Source organism: Delphinus delphis, chromosome 9, assembly GCF_949987515.2.
Source record: "Delphinus delphis chromosome 9, mDelDel1.2, whole genome shotgun sequence".
NCBI lineage: Eukaryota > Metazoa > Chordata > Mammalia > Artiodactyla > Delphinidae > Delphinus > Delphinus delphis.
In genome coordinates, this window is record NC_082691.1 from 18626929 (window position 1) to 18654420 (window position 27492).

Here is a 27492-nt window from a genome sequence, read left to right on the forward strand (position 1 = left end):
GGAAAATAACAAAGTTCACCAGTCCAAGTGCCCATCAACTTTGGCTTCATCCTAAGTAATGATTCCCAAGAAAAAAATTGAGTTTTGTGTGCTAGTTATATTTTTCTAAAACTCATTAAAAATAAATACATAGGGCTTCCCTGGTGGCGCAGTGGTTGAGAGTCCGCCTGCCGATGCAGGGGACACGGGTTCGTGCCCTGGTCTGGGAAGATCCCACATGCCGTGGAGCAGCTAGGCCCATGAGCCATGGCCGCTGAGCCTGCGCGTCCGGAGCCTGTGCTCCGCAACGGGAGAGGCCACAACAGTGAGAGGGCTGCGTACCACAAAAAAATAAAATAAAGTAAATACATAATAATTGAAATAAAAATGCATATCTGTGTACCACTGATATGTACCACATACTACCATCAGTGATAAAAACTCTCTTAGGGAAATGCTGCATGAAAATATCTTGACAGTCTTTTATAGTCCTAACAGTCTCATTCTCTCAGTCATTGATTGTGGCCATTGAGTCTAAAAGTGGCCATCAGCAAAATTTATAAGTAATTATGACATCCAAATCCCCACTCATAGCATCATAACATGTACCCATTTTCCTTTCTTTGCCCATGAAAATAGTTAGTTAGAAGAGTGTAGCACAGTCAGACCACAAGACCATAGAAAGTGTACCAGAACATTTTGTAATGGAAGGTCTATGAACAATCCATGTATGTGTGCTAATTCTTCCTGTATGTGGGTTACATTTACTCTATCATTTCTATACTTTTAGACTAAGACTCAGCAGTTTTCTGTGCATCTCTATGTGATTGTAGAGGACCCAGCAAACTGAGTCAGGGGTGGGCAGCGCTGATAATCAGATTCACAAAGACCCATGTCTTTCTGTAGATGAGACCTTTTCCTTACAAAATTAGAACTCTGGGGTGTCCCCAAAGGGCCATGGAAGTTTGAATAAGAAAAAGGTTCAAGTTTAATTTAAAAATTCCTCTTTTACATTTGTCTTCGTGACAGCTTTTGCTCCTTGGTTAGGCTAGAGAAAGTTATGTAGGGTAATGGATAGGACCATTGTCAGGCGTTCCGGGTGGGTGAGTCCCACACCTACTTCTCCAGTGTTATTACTGAGGTGAACTCAGGTTTGATTAGAATATCCGAGGCAACTTTGAAATACAAAAGTGTACCAAAGGCTGTCTGGAAGGGTGTGTGGAAACAGGATGGTGCAGGAAAACCCACTTTGATCAAATGTATGAGTCACAGGCCTTTCATAGCTCTCTGAGGAAGATAGACAAGGAGCTGGATGCCCAATTCACCAAGCTTGACGGGCTGTTTGGTAGGAGTGGCAGATTAATCCAGGACTTTGAACAAAGTGAGGGGGCCCATTTGAGTCTTTGTTTTCGTCATCATTTGTCATGTTGCGGGGACCTATGAGAAACAGTTTCTCAGATCTTTTATATGCTACTAGATAAACATACTAAATGCTAGCTGTTAAATTGTCCTTCGGGGAGGCCATTTCAAAATGAAACCTTGACTTTGTATTTGGTGATAATTTCATAGTTGTAAATCCTGACTAACTCAAAATTGTTCCTGCTTAACCATGTAGTTACATATAGAGTGTGTCTAATTCTACCTTAGACAAATGGTCATTTTCTATTGGTAACATGACTTCATTTTCCTCTCTGGAGGCTGCTGTGAGGGTTTAAGTTGCTAATATGGGTGCAGGCTTTATGAGTTTCTGCGTTTAACAAGCAGTGTAATATTAACATTTTTACTTGCACTGATATTAAGGCTTTTCACCTTAAAACTGTAACTTCAGCTCAAAGAATGCAGTTCAAATTTTATTTTGCTTTTTTAAAAAAATGCTACCATAAACAAAGCCCTCTTTGTAATCAGAATTCTTTTTTTTTTTTTCCTGCATAAGGTGCATAGAACAATAGTCAGTTATATACATACATGGATTCCAGGAAGCTAAGCAAAAAGCATTTATCATTTAAGTAAAGCAGGTTATAGAAATTTTAAATGAATGAAGGAAAAAAAGCTCCAAATTAAGAGGAGCAAAAAGGATTATTTTTCTTCTTTGAATGGCACTGCTTAAACTAATATAACAGAATCTCCCCTAATAAAATTTTTTATATTTTAATTATTTAAATAGTTTTAAAAGTAATTTCCCCTAGTAAACACACGTAAGGTCAACCAAAAAAGCTTCGTTTGTCTTAAACCTCGTTGTTGAAAATAATTCTAAATGCATTAGCATTTTTCACTACCTTGGTGAGTGTCTAGGGGATATCTCACTACCTTGGTGAGTGCCTAGGGATATCTCACTACTTCTGTGATCTTTGCTTGTGCTGCATCTACCTATAGATGGAGGCATTTGTCAGGAATCTGTACTGACTCCGTGACATTGTCTGGACTGAAGTTGCTTTTAATTGAAGCGGTGTCAGTTTTCGGGCAATGAAACTCTCAATTCACAGCCTCCACCCCGACCCCCCACCCCCATAAAATGAGACTTTCACTAATTTGAATGACAATCTGTAAAGTTCCCGTACTGGTTTTCATTAAATCGCTTTTTCCCAGCTACTTGTATCTTGTAAAACCTAAATCTTAAAAAAAACAACAACAAAAAAAAAAACAGCTATTGATCATGGGGACAAAGGGAATCTTAGTTTTACGCAAAAATGCAACCACGTATGAGAACTGCGCAAATAGATGGTCCGCATTTGGCTGAAGTCATCCGACGTCGTTTCACTCGTTTTTTTATTTCCAGGTTGCCAACCCGTTTCCCAAGATTGAGCGATTACAACGATGACAAACGTCAGTCTCACACCCTGTCAAAGACTTGGCTCGTTGCCGTTTACTTCTCGGCAATATTAGATTCAACTAGGTCTTGTCCTTTGATTATCTGTGAGGATTGAATTCAACCCCCGACTTTGGGCGCAGTCTATTTTCTCGGGGACAGTCTAAGCATCCTCAAAGGATCAAGAGCTCAGCCATAGAGCCGGAGGAAAGCGGAGTCGATGCGTCAGATTAAAGGGGACCCCCAGACCTATTCCTCACCGCCGCTCTTCAGATTTTAAAGAGAGGGTTAGGAGGACCAGGAGGGACACGAGGGATGGAGGCAAAAGGCTCGATCCTTAATCCGAGCCAGAGACAAAGGTGAGTACGTGCGCGAGGGGGACGGAGAGACGGGCAGAGGGAGGCTCCTTGGCCCCTAGCCGGGTGGCGTGACTTCCAGAGGACTCAGAAAACGGGCCAGGACTGGGTAGGATAGGAAGGTGCCAGCGGGGCGGGCGAACCGGCTAATCGCAGAGGTGGCGAGGCTGGGAACGCCCCCTCTCGGCCCCGCCCCACTGCGCCGGGCAGGGAAACGAAAGCCAAGCCGGCGCCCGGGTCAAGGGCCGGGGCGGCCTCGCAGCCTCAGGCTTCCCGGGATGGGCGTCTCCGAGAAGGGAGCGTGCCTCACGTCCTACCCGCCCCGCCCCCTGCGCGCTGCGCACGCGCGGCCGCGCCCCGCCCCTCGCGTCCCCGCCAGGGCGATGGGGCGGGGGCGGGGAGTCGGGGTGAGGAGGCCGCCGGAGTCCCTAGACTGCGAGCGCGCGCGCCGCCTCCCCCGCCGCGTCACGGCTCCCAGGCCTGCCCTCTTCTGGTCCCTCCTCCCGGCTCCGTTTCCCCCTCCTCTCACCCTCCCTCTCCGACAGAGCGGTGACTTAAGCAACGGAGCGCGGTGAAGCCCATTTTTCTCCTTCCTCGCAGCCGCGCCGGGCAGCCCGCGGCGCGCGGCCCCTACACTCCGGCCCGAGATGAATGCTGCGGCAGAAGCCGAGTTCAACATCCTCCTGGCCACCGACTCGTACAAGGTAGAAGCTCGGGGCGGGGGCAGGTGACGGAGGAAGAGAGGGCGCGTCGGGCACCAGCGCGAGGCTGCGGGGCAGGGGCGGCCGGGCTGGGGTCGTGGCGCGAGGCGGCCCCGAGGGAAGGCGCGGCGGCGGCGGCGGCGACTAGGGGCAGGTGAGGCTGGCGCCGCAGTGGGGAGGAGGCGGATGGAGGAGGGATGGAGGGATAGACGGCAGGAGGCGGGGCCTGGGGGTGCGTGGTTGGGGGGGGCGCGGCGAGGGGCTGAGGCGGGCCCGAGCTGGTGCCGCTCGCCTGCTGCCCGGGGCTCGGGGCGGCTCAGCTTGGCTCAGCGGGCCGGCGGCCGGGGTGGCTGGGGCGTCACCGGCCGAGCTCACGCCTTCCGCAGGAGCACGGCCTTTTGGCCCCGGGCCGGGCTGAGCGAGGGCTCGCCCGAGGAGCGGGTCAGTTAGGTAACGGCCCCTGGGGTTCCACGGTGGAAAGACTGAGCCGGGTTTGAGAAGTGGGGTTTCCCCCGCGGAGCTGAGTCGAGCGCGCTCACGCCTTAGCCGGCAGGTACGCCCCTTCCCGAGGAACGGGTGGGCGAAGTCCTAGTAGGGGTGCCAGAGCAGCCAGCCACGTTCCTGTGCCTGTGGCCCGGCTGGGTCCCCCGTCCCATTCCACTGGGCTCCGTTTCAGACTCCCTTGCTCCTGGTGATCACTCACGCTCCGTACCTCTTCTTGGAAAGGCCGATCTGTCCTTATTCCATTAGGATCCCTGTGAGGTTTCTGTGAAAAGGAAAGTGAAACACGAGGTGTTAAAGGAACTGTAGTTAACCTTGGAGAACTTGTTGAGAGAGAAGCGACACAACATTCTCTTACTATGGCTATTGGACGCTTGCATGTATAGCTGACCCGTTAATTTTATTTGAAACTCACACACATTAGTAAAGGGAAGAGTGATTAAAGAGAAATCCGGCAAATATCATTTCCCCTAGTTTCCAAATTATATGAAATAAACTGGATTATACTTTGCTAACAAGCTTTGTTAGCCAGGACACCTAAAAGATGATATGTCAGACTGGAAACTCCACTTTCGCAGAATAAATTTTCGTTTTTACTTGAGCAGCATGGTAGTTTGAATATAGTGATTAAAGCATAATGTTTTCAGATTTTGGTTTTTGTTGCGGTTTTTGTTGCTTTTTGTTTTTTCTTAAATATTCCAATAAAGTATTTTGGAGAATCCCGTTTTACTTAAGTTCTCTGTTGAACTTTCCTTCCCAGCTGGTTTAAGATTCTACTTATGATAATTTAGGTGGGTTATTATTTAAAGTAGAACCAAGTTTCTTTAACAAGTGGTCTTTTAAATGGAATTTTAAAGTGGAAATCTACACAATTGCAAGGATATCATAGTGCTATCAAGGGTATTTTTACTTGTGCTCCTCTTGTGGTCTCTTAGTTCAATTATAGTGTTTTGACTATTTTTAACAGTGATTTTAGAATGGTCTCATGCATAGTTTTCTAGAACTTTATCCTTAACTAAATCTTTAAAATAATTTTCAGATTTTTTAATGTAGTAACTTATTTTATTGAAAATGGGAAATATAAACGGAGGTTGATTGGTCCAACTTTTAAAAAAAAACAAAACAGACGTTTAAAGTATATATTCAGGGCTTCCCTGGTGGCACAGTGGTTAAGAATCCGCCTGCCAATGCAGGGGACACGGGTTCGAGCCCTGGTCCGGGAAGATCCCACGTGCAGCGGAGCAACTAATCCCATGGGCCACGACTACTGAGTCTGCACTCTAGAGCCCACGAGCCATGGCGGCTGAAGCCCGTGCGCCTGGAGCCCGTGCTCTGCAGCAAGAGAAGCCACCGCAATAAGAAGCCCGCGCACCGCAACGAAGGCCCAACACAGCTAAAAATAAATAAATACGATAAATAAATTTAAATAAATAGATATTCATTTCTGTAATCTCATACTTTATTATACATAATGATGAACTAAGGAAATAGGTAAATGTGGTTGTTTCTTCTGTTTTTATCCTGGGTTCTTGTTATAAATGAAAAGGACACTTAAGTGTTAACCATTTATATTTTCAAAATGGTTTAAACATTACAAAACAGTGTGCAAGCTTCTTTCATTTGTAGTTCCTCTAGCCATTATATATAAGGAATGTAAATTGCTTTAACATCAATTTCCTGGGATGAAAGGTAAGAGTGGTTACCTTAAAGTTTTCTAATTTGCTAGCAAGGCATACTTAACAACACTATCAGAATTTGCATCTATTTAGTAAAGTTTATTCCTGTACATTTTCAGGTCAGACTGGTGTATTTTATCCCATTTCGAATATAAAACCTTTCAAGAAGATTATCACCTGCGTAAGATATTTCATTTCCCTCCCTTCCCCACAAAAAAACCCTCAAGAGGATTCAGTCAGGATGATATGTTTTATACCAGTGGTTTACAGCAGTACAGTAAAATAAGTAGTGTATTGCACACTCACAATTTAGTCGTTTAAGTTTCATTTTCCTTACACTTTTAGTGGTCCTTATAGCCTCTTTAGTATTTTTGGCTTTTTATCTTCTTAGATGAAGAGGAGACAGAAATGGTAATCTTGAGTCTAGAAGTAGTGAAATTACACTTTTATTAGGAAATTACATGAGAATGTTACATGCATATCCTTATCAGTACTTGCATACTGTTGGCCAGTTAAAGTAGGGAGCTAACAGCTTTAGATGTATTGGTGGAAGAGAGCAGGATATTGTTGATTTATTTTTTCTAGAACTGAAGCAAGGATAATTGGCTGTCTAGGCACTAGAGAAAGGTGTTTTGCAAGTAGATGGGATAGTGTCCAAGTGCATGACAACATGTGGGAATTTTGTTTTCACTTGTATCCTTTCCAGAGGGATCAGGACAATTTGGGCCAAAGGAGAGGCATTTAAGATACATACTCATTTCTGTAATCTCATACTTTATTATACATATTGATGAACTAAGGAAATAGGTGAATGTGGTTGTTTCTTCTATTTTTATCCTGGGTTCTTGTTCCAAATGAAAAGGACACTTAATCTTAAGTGTTAACCATTTATGTTTTCAAAATGGTTTAAAGTAAAATTATCTACTGTGTTATATCTACATTGTGCTAAGCCAGCTAGAGAAAGGTGCGTTTGGGCTGGCCTTAGCCATTGCAGTGCTTAAAAAGCATTTGGAACGTTTTTTTGTAAAAGAGACAGGTCATTTTTTTCAGTTATTTCTGGGATAGCCATTGATCAGTTTCTGAATAACCGGATCATTAAAAGATTCATTTCTGTTCCATTCTTCCTTCCCCTTCTATGTAGATAATGTTTGTAACAGACTACAGCAGAGAATCATTTAAACATTTCTGAACATTTTACCTGTTAGCAGATTAAAATGGATGATGTTGTCAATTGAGCCCTAGTTGGAAAAGATAATGTATAGCACAAGAAAGTAATCCCTAAGCAATTTACAGTTTAAACCACATCACATGTTAGTTATGAAATGTGCCGTCCAGTGTGGGTTGCTTCTCAAAAGGTCATTTAAAAATGGTTATCTAGAACTCAGCACATTTTCATGCATTAATTTAATAAATATTGGAGACCTACTACATATTATAAAATACAAAAGATGTCCCTTACAATCTAAGATGGGTGAAAGTTGATTTTAGAAAAGTTATAAGAGGCTGTATAATTCATGTATGATGATTAAGCACCCAAGTTAGCTTTTTTTAAAGAAGAGCTTGCTTCCTCGTTAGTAGCGGAATAACAAATCTTAATTTGGGGCTTTTTGGAGGAAAAGATTTGGGGATAGATGACAATCTTATGGGCAAGTTAGTCCTGCCTTGGACTTTTAGCTATGCAGTGTCTTCCTCTGAGCTGTTCCTGTTTTTCATAGTTGCTTCTCTTTCACCGCTTCTGAACAGGCACTTAAGTATGGTCACAGCAGCAGCCTAAGCCTTGTGAGACACGTGGTCCTGCTGCAGTTTGTATGTCAGAGAGTACCTGTTCATTCTTAGGATAGAGTTTTTCCAGTAAGTTTTATATTATAAATGATAGGAAAAACTCAAGCAACAGAAATAAAATCCTGCATGTAAATCATGAACATACCTCCTAGGAAGATTGGATTAGGTCAGTAATGATTGTAGAGTATCTTGCAAAACAAAAATACCAGAAACTGGTATCCTTTTTGTCAGTATGAAATCTCTCTTAAAGCTGTGGCAAAAAAAGGTATAAGTTGCCAGGAACTCTGCCCGATTTAAGGGAAGAGGCAGCATAATGATAATGGCTGGTTTTACAATTTATCACCTTCACCAAAATAATGTAATCCAAAAATCCTTTAAGTTGTATTTTGAAGTTACTACTTCAAAAGCCAAATAGCAATGAATTATTTTCTGGGGCAACAGAAGTCCAGGGCTTGACAAATCTTGAATAATATTGAAAAGAAGAAAGAATCAGTTATGATTTTTGCTGTTTCTGGCACATCACCTTTGAAGAGGCAGAGAGTCTTAGCCAATGGAAGTGCCTCTTATGAGTGCCCTTAGATATTACATAGGTAACATAGCTTAGTTTGTGACTTTGAGTCTGTTATTCCACGTGCTCTTCCATACACATGGTGCTGTTAAAATGTTGGCTTGTGATTATTTCTTAGTGATTAACTGTAAAAGGTGGTTAGTAGTAGTTGCCTTTGGTCGTGTGATCCCATTGTGGGAGGAAAGCTCTTGGAAATATATCACGTCACCCTTATGGGAAATCTAGAGAAGCTCAGGAGAAAATTATACTTCGCTGTCACAGAAAGATTCTATGCAACTTAAGTATTTCTCACACCTCTCTTGAACTGTTACACAGGGATATCTGGGATTGCAGTTTTTAGAAGCTTATTTTTTCATGAAGTAAATCAACCACATAACTAACTGTGAAACTAAGTTTTATTAGAAGAGCTACATTTTCCTGTGTGCCTCTGTTCTTACCACACATATATTTAAGTACTGGCAGTACTCTGTTAGTTGCAGGAAGGCTATGCCACTTGAGGAAACATTTTTAGGGGTAATGTTTGCTGAGGATATTATGAGAAATTTGTTTTTTTTCTCTTCATCTTATAAGTAATTTTAAATTTATTGTACAACTCTTTTCTCTAGTAATGTAAGTCAAAGCAGTGCTGAAAAACAACATGATTTAAGGGCTCCCTTTTGGCAGGTCACTTTAATTTTGAATATTATGAAACTTTTTGTTAGTGTTTACTTAACATATTTAAAACTAAGCTCTTGATTTCCTTACCCAGTCCTTCCAATGGCTTTCCCCATCTCAGTAAATGGCACCATTATTCACTCAGTTGTCAAGCCAAAAATCTAGGAGACATCCTTAATTCCTTCCCCTCTTTATTCCCAAATCTAATCTATCAGCCTACTTCTCCAAAGATACTGAGCCAGTCTCTCACCTAACCTAGTCTTTGGCAGTAGCCTCTTAATGCTCTGTGTCCACTCTGGTCACCCCATAATCCATTCTCCATCTCTGCCAAGCTGATCCTTGTCAGAGGTGAATCAGATCATATTCACTCCAGCTTAAAGCATGCTAATGGCTTCCCACTGCACTTCAGGTAAAATTCAGGCTCCTTGGTAGCCTGTGAGCCTTACATGATCTTGTCTGTGCATCTCTCTCTCTCTGACCTTACCATGTGCCGCTCCCCATTCTCTAAGCACCAACCACAGTGGTCTTCATTCTCTTCCGTCCCTGAAGTCAAGATATTTCCTATTTCCTCGTCAGTAAATCTTGTTCACATGTTACTATCTCAGAGAAGCCTTCTTGGCCTCCTCTTTAGTCTCCCAGGCCCCTTCTAGTCCATCATTTTCTTTTAATTTTTCATAGCATCCATCTAGCTCAAATTATTTTGTTTATGATCTCTCAGCCCTCCCTAGCCCTATGGGAGGAAGGACTAGTCGGTCTGTTTTACTTCCCCATCCTCAGCATCTGAAGCAGGGCCTGATACACAGTTGGTACAGACTATATATTTGTGAATGCAGGAACTATTTATAAAATAACAATTTATTGATTTGTATTTCTGCTATAGTTTCTCTGGTTTTAAATAATTTCAAGCTCTTTTTATCATAATTTACATTCTATTCTTCTGGTATTTTCTAATTCAGGTATTTTCTCTTTCATATAGGTTACTCACTATAAACAGTACCCACCCAATACAAGCAAAGTTTATTCCTACTTTGAATGCCGTGAAAAGAAGACAGAAAACTCCAAAATAAGGAAGGTGAAATATGAGGAAACAGTATTTTATGGGTTGCAGTACATTCTTAATAAGTACTTAAAAGGTATTGTTTTTCCTAATATGTTTAAAACACTGCTTTTATATACCTCATCATAGTTTTCCTCCTATATTGTTGTATTATTTTAAGTACCTTTTTGAATAGTCTAATTTTGATTTTTTTTTAATTTATTTTTGGCTGCATCAGGTCTTCATTGCTGCACGCGGGCTTTCTCTAGTTGCGGCGAGTGGGGGCAACTCTTCGTTGCGGTGCGCGGGCTTCTCATTGCGGTGACTTCTCTTGTTGTGGAGCACGGGCTCTAGGCGCGCGGGCTTCAGTAGTTGTGGCTCACGGGCTCTAGAGCGCAGGCTCAGTAGTTGTGGCTCACGGGCTTCGTTGCTCCGCGGCATGTGGGATCTTCCCGGTCCGGGGCTTGAACCCATGTCCCCTGCCTTGGCAGGCGGGTTCTTAAGCACTGCGCCATCAGGGAAGTCCTAGTTTGATGTTTATTTAATTACCCTAACTATTTTAGGGATTGTTTTGGAATTTTTAGAAATCTGTTAATTTGAAAGCATTAAATTTTATAATTTGACTTATGTGCTTGGTGTTCTAAATATGACAAAGATTTTCTGAAACTAGTAAGATTGGGAATAAATTTAGAAAAGTGAATAATTTTCTGAGGCTAATCTGGTTTGTTAATAGACGTTAGTCATTAATTCAAAATAAAGGATTTGTTACTGACCTGGGAACTCATTTTGAATTGTGGTAGCAATTATAATTAGAATATGTTTTGCTAGTCAGTTTTACCTTAAAGGCCTATTTTTCAAAACTACCTGTAACGGTGGACTTAGTCTCAAATGCATTTTTTTTTTTTAAGTTTTTGGCCACACCCCACGGCATGTGGGATCTTAGTTCCCAGACCAGGGATCGAACCCTTGCATCCTGCATTGGAAGGCAGAGTCTTAACCACTGGACCACTAGGGAAGTCCCTCAAATGCATTTTAAAGAAGAAAAAAATCCCTGAAATAATTTCTGTGCTTTCTTATTTGAAAGTCCATTTCTAGTCTTATTTTGTAATGGTATTTGGAGGGGGGAAACAGTGCCCAAGTTTTTTATACATTTTGGAAAATTTCATTTCTAACCTTTTCACATAAAAGTAATCTCAGAATTGAATACAGAATAACTTGAATTTTATGCAGATGATGACATTTTTCTGTAACCTTGGCAATTTTAAGATCAGATAGTTCAGATATGTTATACTATTGAAAACCTACTTGGATATCCAAAGTACTTCATTGCAACAAGATTACCCAAGATATTTTAAATGAATTTACTAGCGATCTTATTTAGAGAAAGTTACCAAAGACTAATGTCACACTTCAATTTTCTACAGCTTAAAAACTTTATAAAATGTTATTAATTACAGCTAAAATATATTGTGTGTTATAGGCCAGCATTATTCTAAGTGCTTTAATTCAGATGTCTTAACTCATTTCGTCCTCACAACCACTCTAAAAGTAGGTACTCTACTATTATCTTCATTTTACAGATAAAGTTAGCTAAAAGTATATTTGGGGGGCAAAAACTTAGGCATTGTAAAAATTATTGGATTATCAGCCCCAAAGACATCCTTTATGAATAAAGTGAGCAGATTCACCTGGAAAGCCAGCTATCAAAGGCTTACTCTCAAATCTGAAGACTGTATAAATTAATAGAGATTTTTAAAAAATCTCCCAAAAGTTAATTTATTACTGTGATTTTTTAAAAATACTATACATGTAATAATCTCTTCTATTGCAAATTTGCTTTTCAAATAAGAAATTAACATTTATGCTTAGAGCGAGTGGTTAGAAGTGCAAATTCCTTTTCTGACTCTGCTGTTGACTCTGGGTGAATCATTTAACCTCAGTTCTTGTCTTTTTAATCCACAGAATGGGCGAAATAGCTAGAGACATTAATCCTATGACAACTCAGCAACTCACAGCATGCCTTTAGAAATGTAAACAGGAGATGTTTATTTTTTTAGGTAAAGTAGTGACCAAAGAGAAGATCCAGGAAGCCAAAGAGGTGTACAAAGAGCATTTCCAAGACGATGTCTTTAATGAAAAGGGATGGAACTACATTCTTGAGGTAAAAAATGGTTTCATGTTTTGACCTATGTATTTTGGTTTTGCTTTTAGTTCAGAATTTCTTGCCATGGAATTTGAATAGAAGATTAGACTGTACACAACACAGGTATTCAAACCTTGAACAACACAGGTTTGAATTGCATGGGTCCATGTACATGTGGAGTTTTTTCAGTAGTAGATACTGCAGTACTACACAATCTGCAGTTGGTTGAATCCGCAGATGCAAAATCACAGATGCAGAGGAACCACAGTTACAGAGGGCTGACCATAAGTTATACATGGATTTTTGACTGTGCAGAGGAGGGTGGGTGCCTCTAACACAAGCATTGTACTAGAGTCAACTGTAATTGTAACTCTTTTCTGTCTGTGACCCTATAAATATAATGGCTATTTAGACATTCTTGTGAAAAGTTAATGTTTAATTTTTTTTTCCTGGTAACACATCATTAGTATCTAAAATCTATAGCATATCTAAGTAATTTGTTGTAATATGTATTATAATTTAAATAACATTTTTCAGAAAGGTAATTTAATCCTTTCTTTGAAAATACATTATAATTAAGAAAGAGCATGATTATTTGGCAATTTGAAAATTTAAGCCTATTTTCTGGACTGTACATTATCTAAGAAAATAGATGCTGTGAGTCTGTCTCTATGCAATACTTCTAGGACATTTCCCTTACTGAATAGTTAGAAGAATGGTTTGGTGCAAATCTATGAAGTTAATTTTCATTCTTTATTGTACTGTAATATTCCTACCTAACATGTTTGGATTCCTTGCTTAAACTTTTGGGCATCCAAAGACATGGGAATTGAGTCATAAGTGTTGAATGTCCCCTGGTGGTTTTCTCTGTTACAAAGATAGGTTGGGAATGGGATCTATTGGCATCTTGCTATGTTAAGTGTTCATTATCTTTAAAATGAATGTCTTTTTCATTGTAAACTATCAAACACAAAGTAATTAGAAATACTTTAACTTTCCTGCCTGTATCGTAATATTGAATTTTACTGTTTGGTAATTACTGGTCTTTGAAGAAGTTGAGTAAGCACGCTGCTAGTTTTCCCATATCTTGAGTAAGGTCAGTAAAATATGTTGGCTAACATATTTTGATTATGTTGGCTAACTCATTTGGTTGACACTTAACCCATTTGGTTTGTTGTGAGGATTATAGTTATAGGTAAGTTAAGTGCTGTGCTTAGTAATAGAATTCTCAGTGGTCAGGGTAGTAAACCTTTTTATTTTATATTCAGAGAATCTTAGGAATTCATAGATTCCCTAGAGATAATCTTGTGTAACCCCTTTTACAAGCATGGAGTCTGAGCCCTTGCGATTCTAAATTACTTGCCCACAGTTTCCTACCTGCTTTTGCATCCAAGCTAGGATTTTAAGGCATTATTCTTTCTGCTGTAACGTGATTTTTTTTTTATTCTAGTTACCTTGTCCCAAATCACATAAATAAACCTTACTAGCCAAAAGTTAGCCACAGCTTTTAACTTTAAAAAGGGGGAGGCGTAATTAAATATCTAGTAACATACCATGTAGCCACTATATCCTCAGCCTAATTTGGGAGAGAATTGTTGCACTTGGATATTGACTGCCAAAGCTCTAGAAAGTATACTTATGATTGGTCTGTCTACTACCAAAATGGTATCAGGTCTACTACCAGTATAGAGAAAACCTATTTAAGATTCTTCTACTGGCAAGGAGTGCTCTCTTTTTCTTATTTGTTTGTTCATTTTGTTGTGCTCTCTAATAGCAGTCCATTATTTTATCTTTCAGTCTTTAGCCTTTCTTTTATGAAAATGACCTGCTTAGAAGAGAGATAGTCCTCTTAGAATATGTTGGAATAAACTCTTTTTTTGGAAGGAATAGGAAAACAACTTTTTTGTTTTGAAATCAGTTTGAAATTCTCTTCAAGTGACAAATTTTCTTAGCAGAAGTACTTTTACAGCATAAAATTTAAAAATTAATGCTAGTACTAAACTGTTAATCATTTTAGCTAATTTTATTTCAGGAGGATAAGGATATTCTGACCAGATTACTAGCAATATAATAAGATCTACAATTGCAATTTCTATGACAGTAAGTTTAGCTTCTGTAAAATATAAAGAACCTTATTTAAACAGGTAATGGCATACCACCTGCTGAATTAATAATTTCATTATTGTCTCTTACCAGAAATATGATGGGCATCTTCCAATAGAAGTAAAAGCTGTTCCTGAGGGCTCTGTCATTCCCAGAGGAAATGTTCTCTTCACAGTGGAAAACACAGATCCAGAGTGTTACTGGCTTACAAATTGGATTGAGGTGAATTGTTTTGTTTTGTTTTGCTTTTCACTTTTACTTAACATTAATTGTAGATGTAAAAACCATTCAACTGGGATTCTAGTTTAAAAAATGCTACCAATAAAGTTATGTAAGCTCCTAAAATTTACTAAACCTTTCCAGGCCTCAATTTCCTCACCTATAAAATGACAGTTGGACTAAATAATCTTTAAGTTTCCTTCCAGTAAAATCTAGTCTTCTGAGATCTTAAAATCAAATTGTAAAGAATTATTACTGTTAAAGCTCAGTTGGCCTCCATCTTATTTGTTGCAATCCTAAATATATACCATCATAGAGAAAGATTACAAAAACAGCACAGGTGTATTTTTAGTAACTTAAGACATTTTATGGCTGTTCTGTTCCAGTTAGACTAAAAGAATTTTGTTCAGCTTCTTAGTAACTGTTTTCTTTATTCTTACCTAATCAGTTTAGGGCCTAGACTCTACCACCTGGTATTTCTCATTTAAATATATTCAAGATTCACTGATGGTTTTAATTTCTAATCTCAAAAGGAGAGTACATTATAGGCTGTGAGTTTATATTACAGGGCTTTGTTTGCTTTCCTGGTATCTGTACTTAAGCAATCATGTTTTCACAGCCTCATCGCTTTGATATTAATAATCTAATTAGATTATCAATAGCTTAGATTTTTATCTATAAGAAGAAATATCCTAGGAAGTAACCGTAGAATAATGTCACCCCACTATCTGAGAGGTGTTTACTTAGTGCTTGGTACTTTTTGTCTTACTAATGTATTGGTTAAACTAATTTGTTCTATTATAAAATAATACATTTGAGGTTCATTTATAAAGACTGGAAAAAGTTTAGAAAAAGTAAGAGGTCAGGAATATTTTTGAAATACATTTTTGCTAAGTCGACAGGAACTTTCTTTTTAGACTCTGGGTGGGCCATCAATTTATAATAGCCTAACAGGCTCTGAAACAGTGAACAATTAACTAAAGTAAAGATTTAAAATAGTTTACTTCTATGTCTTAAAACTTTGAATTAACTCATGAACTCAGAGTAAAAGGAAACATATTATTAACAGTTCTCATGCTATTTTACTGGCAGATGTTTTATTTTGAGGGGAAGGCATTATAAAGAGTAGAAGAGCTCTGAACCGCATCATCTAGTGTATCCTTTACGCTCAGTGCCAAAAGGTCCCACACAGATAAATCTTATTTTGAAAATCATCATTTGTGAATCACCTTGCTTCACTTTTTTTTCTTTTTAGTTTTCTGATTGAGGATTTAGTCAATAAGTACTCTTCCCCTGTGTTGAATTGGAGTTTCATAAAGCAGATGTTCAGCAGAGAACTAGTTCCAAGTCTGCCTTGCTTTTCATGTATGTTTTACTTTATCCTCTTAAGAAAGTGAAAAACACTAGCCTTAAAAAAAGTTTTTTTTTAACTACTGTTTTAATAATCGTTATTTTGGTGTATTTCACTATAAAAAAACCGTAAAGTAAAAAAGTTTATATACGGCCATCTTAACAGCAGTTTGTTAGCAAATAGAAAAATATTTTTAGTTTAAAAATTATTAAACATAAAATCCAATATGAGGCTGTTAGATTTTGAAGAAAAAAAATGCCCTGTTTTCATTTGCTTATTGAGTTTACCTCCTATTCTAATGTATATTATTTAAATAATTTCATTCCTTGGTAGGTATTTTTATCTAAGGCACAAAAATGTATGTTCTGAAACAATCCCTTTGTGATAGAGCCTATGTTTTATAAAAAAACTGTGTGTAATCTAAATACCGAGTCTCCAGAAGCCGCTTTCTCAGAGTCACTTTGCCTCTTTCGTGGGTTTCTGTGTGGAGTTAGAGGAGGTTCATCTTCCTCTTATCCATCTCCAGCCCAAGTTTACCACCTCATAAATGGAATCTGTTACCAAATCCAACAAACTTGTTATTTAAAAACTTGAGATTTTCTTCAGGAAATCCTTGATTTAAAACATTTTAAATAACAGTACTAAGTAGTATTCCTTCCAGTTCCCTTTGCCAGTATGTGTAAAGTGTGTGTGTGTGTGTGTGTGTGTGTGTGTGTGTAAGTGTGTGTGTGGTGTTTTTTTGTGGGTTTTTTTGGCCACACTGCGCAGCTTGTTGCATCTTAGTTCCTTGACCAGGGATTGAACCCGGGCAGTGAAAGCGCTGAGTCCTAATCACTGGACCGCCAATGAATTCCCGGTGCAAAGTTATTAATAACATTCTTTGATTCACTGTACACTGAATTTTAAAATCCACTAAAATTATTGAATTGCTTTATCAATTTCAGTATCGGTGCTAGAAGAAACCTTAGCCCTCAAATCAGATTTTAAAGCATGTTTAAGAGAGTCTAAGTGTTCTTCAGAGGTGTCTCAGACTTGTGAGGGGCTGAAGAATGAACATATTGGGCTAAACTTAACCATTTCTTCCAACCAAAAAAACAAAACAATACCTTTTGCTGTTAAAAAGAAGACTTTAAAAGTATTACATTGATCAAATGCCCTCATTTCACAGATGAGGAAATTGAGCCCTGAGAGGTGAACAGGCTAGTTAACAGTGTAGGTCCAGTCCCCTTTCGACTATACCACACCATTTCTTATTCTTTAAAATTCCTTATCCTGGACGGTAACGTTATAATGAACACTTCTTAAATAAAACTTGCAGGTTCATTTACTTTAGTCTTAGTTTTCAGCTAAAAATTTTATCTTGATTTGTGTGGGCAAATTGCTGTTTTGCAGAAGTTTCCAACAAGGCCACTTTGTTAGACCTTGAATTAACCCAAACTAACTTGCCTTTTTTTCCCTTGCTTACACCTACAGTGATCTTTTTTAAAGGGGAGTGATTTTATTAAGAGTATAATTTAAGCTGATTTTGTTGGACTATGAAAAGGAAATGGTGATGTGAAGGATCACTGTGTCTCATAGTTATTTCTCTCCTTCCCTGGCATTTTTCGAGGGGTAAGGTCAATCTTCTACCTTTATAACTCAACTAGAGTTTTTCACATTATGTTTTCTATCTTTCTCATACTCCTAGATAATATCAGTCTAAGTTAAATTAAAAATGTGAGAGTTGATTGAATTAACTTCAGCAAATGAGTATTGATTACAGTTATATACCCAAAAATTGCTGGGCACAGAAATTAGAGTAAGTTATGTCTTACTTAAGGGCCTTTGGAGGAGGAGCAATTTATTCTTAACTAACCACTAATATAAGTAAGAATGCTGAATTGGTAGCAAAAATAGGGAATTCTGTCTAAGATATCATGAAGTGGAAAATAAGCTTTTAATAAGGGACAGGAAAAGGTGAGGTATTCTTAGAATGGCAAGTAGCCCAAGGGAGACTATAGCATAAAAGTGGAAAATACCATAAGGGATAAATCTTTAGATGGTAAACAAGGCAAGTTTGTAAAAGCCCTCAAATTTCAACACGAATTGGCTGTCTTCCTCTGTGGACAATAGATAGCCATTAAAGGATTTTAAGGAATGGCAAAACCTGAATAAAACTCTTAACTTTAGAAGGATAACCAGTGCAGTATAAAGAGTAAGTCAGAGAAGCTAAAGATTAGAAGCAGGATAATCATGGGCACTGGCAGTGGAATCACTGCAATTACGAAAGAATAATTTCAGGAGCGGAATGCTTAGACAGAGGTGATTTGTCATAGAGTTCAAGTTAGGAGTTGCGTCAGTTTTCTACTGTTATGTAACAAACTACCCCAAAATAAAACAACTGCTATTTCTCATGATTCTGTGGTTGACTGGATGGTTCTCTGCTGGTCTTGCTTGGACTTATATGAGTCTGCGTTCAGCTGAGGGTTCAGCTCGGATAAAACAGTCTGAAATGGCCTCACTCCCATGTCTGGGCCTCAGCTCAGGTAACTGGGACTGCTGGACCTCTTTTCATGACTTAGGCTTCTTTATAACACAGCAGTCTCGAGGTTCTAAGAAAATGAGAGTAGAAGCTATAAAACCTCTTGAAACAGAAGCTTGGAAGTCATAAATATGGCTTCTGCTACATTCTGTTGGTCAAAGGCAAATCAAAAGGACAGCTTGGAATCAAGGGATGAAGAGATAGATTCCATCTCTTGATGGGAGGAGCTGCAAAGAATTTGGAGCCATAGTTAATCAATCATAGGAATCCAATGCTGCAGTTTTTCTTAGGTGACTGAGTTGGGAAGTCCAAGGTTAAATAATCTTTTTGTTTGTTTTTACTTATTTTATTTATTGGTCACTTAGCTGGTATTCAGCAAAAGATTGTTTTGTAAAATTTAATTAAGGAAGTAAGTAGCTTTTTGAGTGAGCACAGATGTTGTTGTCAGCTTAGCAGCTCTTTCTAAAACAAATTTGAAGCTGCTTGTAATAGCAGACTATCTGGTTTACAAAATAAAAGATAGAAAATTACGATCCTAGAATGGAGGAGTGAATTCCTAAGCTATAATAATTAGTATAGTTGCTGTGATTAAGCATCAGACTTTCTTTGGAGTTTCCTGGCAGCCAAGGAAAAAAGGGAAAGCAAGGGACAGTTCTTAGCAGAAAGTAGGAACCCAGCAATTCTTTCATTTCCTCACTTGGGAACCTGTGTAATAGGAACTGAGTTACAAAATAGACAGCGACCTCACAAGTTTATAGCATATGCAGAAATGTTTCATGTGGCTCTCTTATAATGACTTTTGATAAAAGCCAAGGACATAAAGCATAGCTCAATGAATAGAATTGTCTAGTGCTACACAAAAATACCTCAAGTACATAACCTACCAGTAGTCATGTTAGATCCGAGGAAAAATTAGATCCAGTACTACCTAGAGGAGTAAATAAATAACTTATTTAGATGTAGACTATTTAAGATGTAGACTGTTAAGACCAGTGCTGGTCCATGAACTGTTTGATGCAGGTCCACATTAAATACGGAAATCAAGGATAAGCGTTTAGAAACTTTGATGGCAATTGCCTCAACATCCAAGTGTGAGTATATTTTATAAAACTATTGGTCCACAATAGATTGAAAATGAAAAAATACATTGGTCCTTCATCACAGATAGTCTTTCCAAATATTATTTGCTACTTTGGAGCTTTGGATGGAAAATAGGTAATTTGACATTCTTTACTGTTAAGGACCGAGTTTGCTTATCCTCTGTTGCGGATTTGAGAGCTGAGCTCGGCACTGTATCTGAAATGCATGTGGTAGGCGTCCTGCCATACAGTTGAAATGTCCAATTGGTATTTCTAGTAGTATGGAAGTCCAGGACATACCTCCAGAGAAAGCTAGGATTTTCCTCAGAAAGAACCCAATTTTTTATGTATTAATGTTTGTGGTTGATTTTATTACTACAGACTATTCTTGTTCAGTCCTGGTATCCAATCACAGTGGCCACAAATTCTAGAGAGCAGAAGAAAATATTGGCCAAATATTTGTTAGAAACGTCTGGTAACTTAGATGGTCTGGAGTACAAGTTACATGATTTTGGCTACAGAGGAGTCTCTTCCCAAGAGGTAAGAAACTGAAGTGAACTTCAATTAATAAAATGTGGATTGTCGGTTAGGTTACGGTTACCACTGTAAAGTTTTTGGGAAGTTACTGGGATTGATCTTGCTTCTAAGCAGGCCACATTTTGAAATTCCAGAGATTCAATCAGAGATATACATTAAATACCTAAGATGTGTTAGCCTATTTTAGAAATACCTGAAATACAGCCTTCAGTAAACATCCTTGTCCTTTACGTATTGGATGGATGGATGGACAGATGGATAAACAGATAAAATAAATATTAGCAGATGTCAGATAATGCTACAGGGAAGCGAAGGCAGAGTAAGGGAAAAGGAGGTGATGGGAAGTGGGGGTGGATCGCTATTAAATAGGTCTCTTTGAGGAGGCAACAGTTGAATCCTTAAATATTTAGGAAAAACTGGATCTTTGTCATAAGAAACTATTATCTCTGATAATAGTTAAATATCTCTTTTGGAATAACTGAAGACGATAATTGCTTTGGGGGCTATGCTCTATACCTCAAGTATGGGTCTTTTCTTTTTCTTTTTTTGGATTTTGGTTTATGGTTTATTTTCCAGACTGCTGGCATAGGAGCATCTGCTCATTTGGTTAACTTCAAAGGAACAGATACAGTAGCAGGAATTGCTTTAATTAAAAAATACTATGGAACGAAAGATCCTGTTCCAGGCTATTCTGTTCCAGCGGCAGAACACAGGTAAAATTCTGTTTTCATCCTCCTATTATCTAACCTTGGTTTTCTATAACTAAATTTTTTCATTCTGGTAACTCAGTGATGTTTTGTTTAACTACAGAGCCAGGTAGTACAGTAAATCTTCATGAATTTAAGCAATACTAATTCAGTATTCATACTCTGTGTAAAGACTGGTCTCGGGGAGGTAGAGAACTTGTAACTGTCCTAATAGAAACAATTTAGGAGCTTTTTTCCAACTCATATATATTGCTCTGTAGGTTTTATTGTAAGGATTTTTTTAGCTTCTCTATTGCCGTGTGCAGATAGGTTGTATTCATTAAGTCTAGAAGCCCTCACTGTGAAACCTGGTCACTGTTTTCCCTTTCCCTGCTTTCTACATGACTTCACTTATCTTTGTTCTGGAAGTTATCTTCTGAACCCAGTACCCTCAATTATAGATGAGCAAGTTAGCCCCTTTTTTTTTTTTTTTTTTTTGTGGTACACGGGCCTCTCACTGCTGTGGCCTCTCCCGTTGCGGAGCACAGGCTCCGGACGCACAGGCTCAGCGGCCATGGCTTACAGGCCCAGCCGCTCCGCGGCATGTGGGATCTTCCTGGACCGGGGCACGAACCCGTGTCCCCTGCATCAGCAGGCGGACTCTCAACCACCATGGAAGCCCGCAAGTTAGCCCTTTTGTTGAAAGGAAGAGTGTTAGAGTCTTCTTACGCTTCCTTATCTGATTTTACTAAAGCATCTCAAGTTAAACTAGAAGACAATTATGATCTAGGCTATAGCTGCTCTGATCCTAGAGTTAATTTTATTGAAAGTTAGTGGAGTTTTTAAAATGTATGCCAAACCTTATTTCTGGTTCTTATAACAAAAATTATTTAATGTAATTAATTCGGGGCAGTTTATTAAATTCTACTCATACTTGAATATTGCAGGGTGTTAAAACCAGCAGTGAATAAAGCTGAGCTTTGATCTCAGGCAGTCTACTGGGTGCTACAAGGGATAGAAAGATGTAAAGAATTAATCCTATCTTTTGGATTAAAAATAGTACACTAGCAGCGTTCTGCTCTGTTAAGTGCTTTTAAAGAGGTACAATTAAAGTGCTCTAGCAGTGCAAAGGAAGGAGAAGTAGGGTCATGTGCCACTGATAGGGTTGGATCAAGAAAGGTTTTATAGAGATGGTATGCAAATCTTGACTTCTTGAATGATTGGTAAAATTTAATGGCAGACATTAGATTATTCATTCTCTAAGTATTTATTACATGCCTACCATGTGTTAAGCATTGTCCTGAAGGAGCAAGGATGAAAGAGGCAAATATGGATGTGTTTAGGGAATAAGGGCTGAAATGTATTTTGTAGGGACATTTTGTAGGGAATGTAGGGTAGAGTGGAAAGACAGGTTAGTAAACACCCTCAAATTTATTTTGATATTGAAATGTTAACTATTTGCTCATCATGCTAGATTATTCTAATTCCATTTTCAAATGGGAGTGGGCATTGAAGTTTTTGAGCAAAGAAGTGATGTCATCAGAGAAATACTGTCGAAAGAGTAATAGTGGGCTATCTTATGAATTGAAAAATAGAAATGAAAAGTTAGGAGAATTTATAGGAAGCTGTTGCAATAAGTTTGACAGATGATGAGGTTCAGATCCAAGTGGCTAAATAAATGGAAAGAAGGGGATAAACATGAGCATTGGCTAGGGAGATGAAATTGCTGGAACATGATGATTTGAATTGGGGCTCAGTAGAGGGTACATTCAGCTAACATATATTAGCATTGCTTTATTAGTAGGGACATGAATACTTTCACATGTAAGTTTCGAGACTGGTGAAACTGGGAAAATAAGAGTGACATTAACAGACCAGGATTTTAGGGTTGCAGTATTTTTATTTTTGGTCTTAGATATATGTACACCTTTTAAAAAACTTCTTGTAGTACCCATATATTAGACTCTTCATTGATGCTTTTGTTTCAGAGTAATAATATCATGAGTATGATACTATACATCTGAGAATAAAGGTGATATCTTCTTTAGGGCTTTATGTTAAAACAGGTTGAAAATCTATTGTATTTTTATAGTCTTGTAATATTTACTACACCTGCAAATTTGACTCTTTAATGTGTCAGATGTTCTTAAATAGACAGGTCGTTTAAACAATAGCAAAGTATAGTGAAAAGAGCTGTAGACTGAAAGTTGGGAAATCTGAGTGACCTTACAGCTGACATACTGGGTGGCCTTGGGCAAGTCATTTATCTCTCTGTTCTTCAGTTCCTCCATGCAGGAGGAGCTAAAATTTTACATCTCCTACATCAGAAGGTCATTGAGGGAAAATGAACTAACATCCAAGATAACTTTAAAATAAGAAAACACTAAAATTTAGAACATTGCCATTATTGTTATAAATATTTTCTTAAAGAATATATGAATCTGGACTTGAAAATATTCAATTACATAACTCTTCCTCAGACTTTGGAAAGGTATCAAATTAAATTAAGTAGAATTCATTGAACAAATATTTATGATCTCCATATACCAAATATTATACTAGATGTTATTATGATTAGATTATGTGGAGGGTGCTATGGGGAATGTCTGTGGGACGATGAGATGAAGAAACTCATTTTCCTCCCTAACAAAATGGATCTGTATTCCAGAAAAAAAAAACCTGGGCTAAGGTACAGATTTTGGAAACTCTCACTACAAAGGTATTTTTTAAAAGCTTTTGAGTGTTTTTCACATAGGGAGGTATAGAGAGAGACCAGTGCCCCAGGTCACATTGAGAAAGGAGAGCATCTAGGGGAAACTGAAGAGGACCCATAGAAGTATGGGGAAAAAAATCAAAACATGGGATATGTCATTGAAGTCATTGGGAAAGAAAGCTTCAGGGAAGTTCACATGCCAAAGAGCAAGTAAGATAAAGACTAAAAATGAACCATTAAGTTTGCTAGATGTGATACACACAAATAGCAGAGTTAGTTGACTGTATTGATACAATGCTAGTAAAAAATAAGGGCATAAACAGTGACCTCTTAACTCTAAGAGTTTGTTCTTACATTGCAAAGCTCTCCAGTGTTGGTACTTTTTGAGCTTAATTCTCTCCCTTATAAAGGGGACCATAGCAATTCTTGATATGAAGAAGGGGCTTCTCTTTATCCATGTGTTAATTTTCCCTTTAGCCTGCAGATACTTGCATTAAGTGGAGAGTTGGCATCATAGCTACTTTGTTCACTGTAAAATGAGTTTTATATAAATATGCTATCTCTCCATTTCAGATGAGAGTAGTTCTGGGTAGCTAAGTCTTTACACCCCTGAAATGTCCATGCTCTGCCATCCCCCGCATAAGAAAAGTTGTTTACTTCAGTCCTTTAGAAAAAAAATAAGAATAAAACAACAATTTCAAAAATAAATTAGTATGACTTTTCAAACAGTTTTGAGATAATCTTATATCTGCATGGGGTTAAATGAATGGGTTGTTTTACTTTCCATCATTTTACTTCGGAAAATGGGGTAGAGGCAAAGACTAGCAAATTAGGGAGAAAGAAAAACTACTTGGCATGAGAAAATGGTAACAATTCTAAAATTCATTATGAAGTTTTCTTTAAGAATTTAAAAAAATTTTTATGTTATATATTGGTTAACCAGCAAGTACTTAGGTTACATGTCATTAATCTGTTCAAAAAGAACCACCATTATTGAGGACAGTGTAAAAATCACTATAATAATACTTGCCTAATAGAAACTCACATGCTTTATTTCCCATCTTAATTATGTTTTGCTGAAACTAAATATTATAATTCTTATTCCCGGAGCATATATTAAGTACTAGTGGATAATCTGTAAGTGAAATAAATGACTACCTGTTACTGGCCAACTGAAGATATAACAGGTAAAGAGTTAGTTTACTGTATCTATGCATGGTGTAGTATAAATAATTGCCTAAGTAATTGCTTTTAAGTGTAAGATTTTGAAATGTAAGAAAGATAAAATGTGTCCCTTCTATTATTGGTATATGGTTTTGAAAATGCACAGAAGGGAGCCAAATGCTTGCATGGCCTAGCAGAATAATGGGAGTAGGTGTTCATTCCTTCTAACATCTCAGTGTAACGTAGAAAGTGTCTGCAGCAGGTACTTTTTAGCTCACTCATTTTAAATGGGTAGGTTCAGGAATACTAAAAAAGAAGATAATGTAGTTTTATAGTTGGTTGAACATGACTTAAGAGTTTAAATAACTATTGGAGAGGAATGAGATTACTTACAGTCTTAAAAATTGGCCAAGGAGTGGTTTGGCTCAGATACTCAGTTAACCTTTTGATGTGCATTTATTAAACTAAATCACTCACCTTCTCTGCAGTGTTGAAGGTGTAGTATAGTAAACATGAGGTATGATTCAGGAACATATAATGTGTCTGCCTAAGTAAATCTGTATTTTCATTTTGTTTTCTAGTACCATAACAGCTTGGGGGAAGGACCATGAAAAAGATGCTTTTGAACATATAGTAACACAATTTTCATCAGTGCCTGTATCTGTGGTCAGCGATAGCTATGACATTTATAATGCGTGTGAGAAAATCTGGGGTGAAGATCTAAGACATTTAATAGTATCAAGAAGTACAGAGGCACCACTAATAATCAGACCTGATTCTGGAAATCCTCTTGACACTGTATTAAAGGTAAATTTTAATACGTAAGTTGACTATTAAAGTGCCTATAGACCAGCTGCATCGACACTACTTTTAATTTCATTTATACACACACCATTTCAGAACTCTCTGGACTAGTCCCCTTATTTTAGAGTTGCAACCCAGAGAGTAATAGATTTGCCCAAGGTCACGCATTAATAACAGAGAAAGGATATCCAGAGTTATGGATTATTTATATACTGTCAAAGAAACAGTTAAGTACTGTTGAATAGATATTTTCTTTTTACCTTCAAAATTAATTAATAGTGTTAACATTTTAACCAGTCCTGTGATTTGGATACCAAGTTTGTGGGTTCTTTCTTTTTCCTTTATCATTGCAGTACCTTTGAAGGTTTTAGTGCAAAAGAAATATGTGCAATGTAATGTGGAATAAAAATAATTTGGAAATAGTTTTCAAGTAGAGATTCATTACAGATACGGTTGATTCTCAATTTGCCTTGTTGCATTGTTTTTAGTGTTTAGGACTTGGTTTACCTTCTCGGAAAAGCACTAATAAGAGCAGGTTATTGATGCTTACTACTAGGAAAGTATAGTGCTGTGCGTGCTTTGCTTTAGCTGTGTCATTATTTAATCTCTATGAAAATCCTATGATCAATATTACAATCTCTTTTTTATAGACAAAGAGACCAGCTTAGAGAGGTTAAAATAAACTTGCTTCAGGTCACATGACATGTAAAATAAGCCAAGTATCCAACGTAGGTCTTTGTGGCTGTCACCTTCCCTCTTTACCACACTGTTTCCCAGCTGATGATTAGGTGATGAATTACCCCTTAAGAAAGTGGGGTGTAGAATCAAGGAGGTCTTTTCCTATCCTGTTAATAGGCCGTCTGAAGGTCTGATCTTAGCCTGAAATGTGAACAGATTTGGTTTTAGCAAACTGAACAGGTTGCATGTTTTTCCTGTTACCTAATAAAAATATCCAAACCTAGTTTCAAGAATCAACAAAGTTATCAGTATGGAATGTTTTCATTGTTAGAACAATTTATTTAGGAAAAGGGAGTGATTGTTTGGTAGATCTTTGGAATCTCTGACCAAGCTTTCTGAGAAATTTTCAGTCAGTGTTGAGGTATTTCAGCTGCTCCCAAACTTGCAGTAGTTAATGAATAAGTGGGACAACTTGGCATATTAAGCAATTTGGTTTTAAAAATGGGTGTCATTGTTAAGTGAGAAGCACCTCAGAGAAACTACGGGTTATATATGCTTCATTTCCAGCTTTATCTGTGTATCATGATTTCTTTGAACTTTGTAATTCAGGTGGATTCGTGTCAGACAAATTAAATTATTGGGCACAAGCAGAAAAAAATCCAAATCAAAAGTATAATCATCTTTTTTAAATGATGTTTTATATACCTTTGAAAAATATTATATTTACCACTGTAAGCTCCTAATGTTAAAGGGTTTTTTTTTCCTGAATCTAATTTGAAAAATGTGAGGGAAAACTACTTGTGTTCTGAGCCACTTTACAGTATAAGTTGACTTGGTAGAAAATTGCATGCCTGTTTCTAACATAATCAAAAGGAATTGAGACAAATAGTATTGTAAAATTTAATTTGATTAATTTTTATATTCTCGACCTTGCTTTGCTAACAATCTTGGGTTTTTTTAAACTTTGGAAAGCTTTAACACTTTTTTTTCAGTATTAGTTATTTTGTGTTTGGCTGTGTATTTTTCCATACAGGTTTTGGATATTTTAGGTAAGAAGTTCCCTGTTACTGAGAACTCAAAGGGCTACAAGTTGCTGCCACCTTATCTTAGAGTTATTCAAGGGGATGGAGTGGATATTAATACTTTACAAGAGGTACGGATTTTATATTAAAAGTTTCAATAAAGCAATCCTTATAATTAAACTCCTTTTTATTAGTTTGATAAAGAACACATTAATAATTTAAGTACAGCTGTGATTCTTTTAATAAGTGTTTAAGATGGTTTATGTCTTTTCTGTTAATTGCTTAAAATTTAAAATATAGAAGTATATTTAAAATATATTAACTTAAAATACAGAAGTACCGGCCAAACCATACTGCCAGTCCTCATTGGCCGCCCTGGATGATGAGCCCAAAGAAGTGTCACTAGGAAACAA

At 37.8% G+C, this 27492-nt stretch overlaps 1 protein-coding gene across 2 annotated transcripts in view; it reads left to right on the top strand.

Annotated features, from left to right (window-relative positions):
* Positions 1-3627: 3627 nt before the first annotated feature.
* The window catches only part of NAMPT (nicotinamide phosphoribosyltransferase), a 41490-nt gene continuing 17625 nt past the window's right edge, over positions 3628-27492 (top strand). For both annotated transcript variants that reach the window (XR_009520592.1, XM_060020264.1), the window contains exons 1-8: positions 3628-3845; positions 10000-10156; positions 12117-12220; positions 14399-14527; positions 19857-20015; positions 20589-20725; positions 25157-25382; positions 27091-27210. Coding sequence is in view for 1 of the 2 variants with exons in the window: in XM_060020264.1 (XP_059876247.1) it covers positions 3789-3845; positions 10000-10156; positions 12117-12220; positions 14399-14527; positions 19857-20015; positions 20589-20725; positions 25157-25382; positions 27091-27210 (1089 nt within the window). In the remaining variant the exon portion in view is untranslated. The remainder of the gene's footprint in view (positions 3846-9999; positions 10157-12116; positions 12221-14398; positions 14528-19856; positions 20016-20588; positions 20726-25156; positions 25383-27090; positions 27211-27492) is intronic.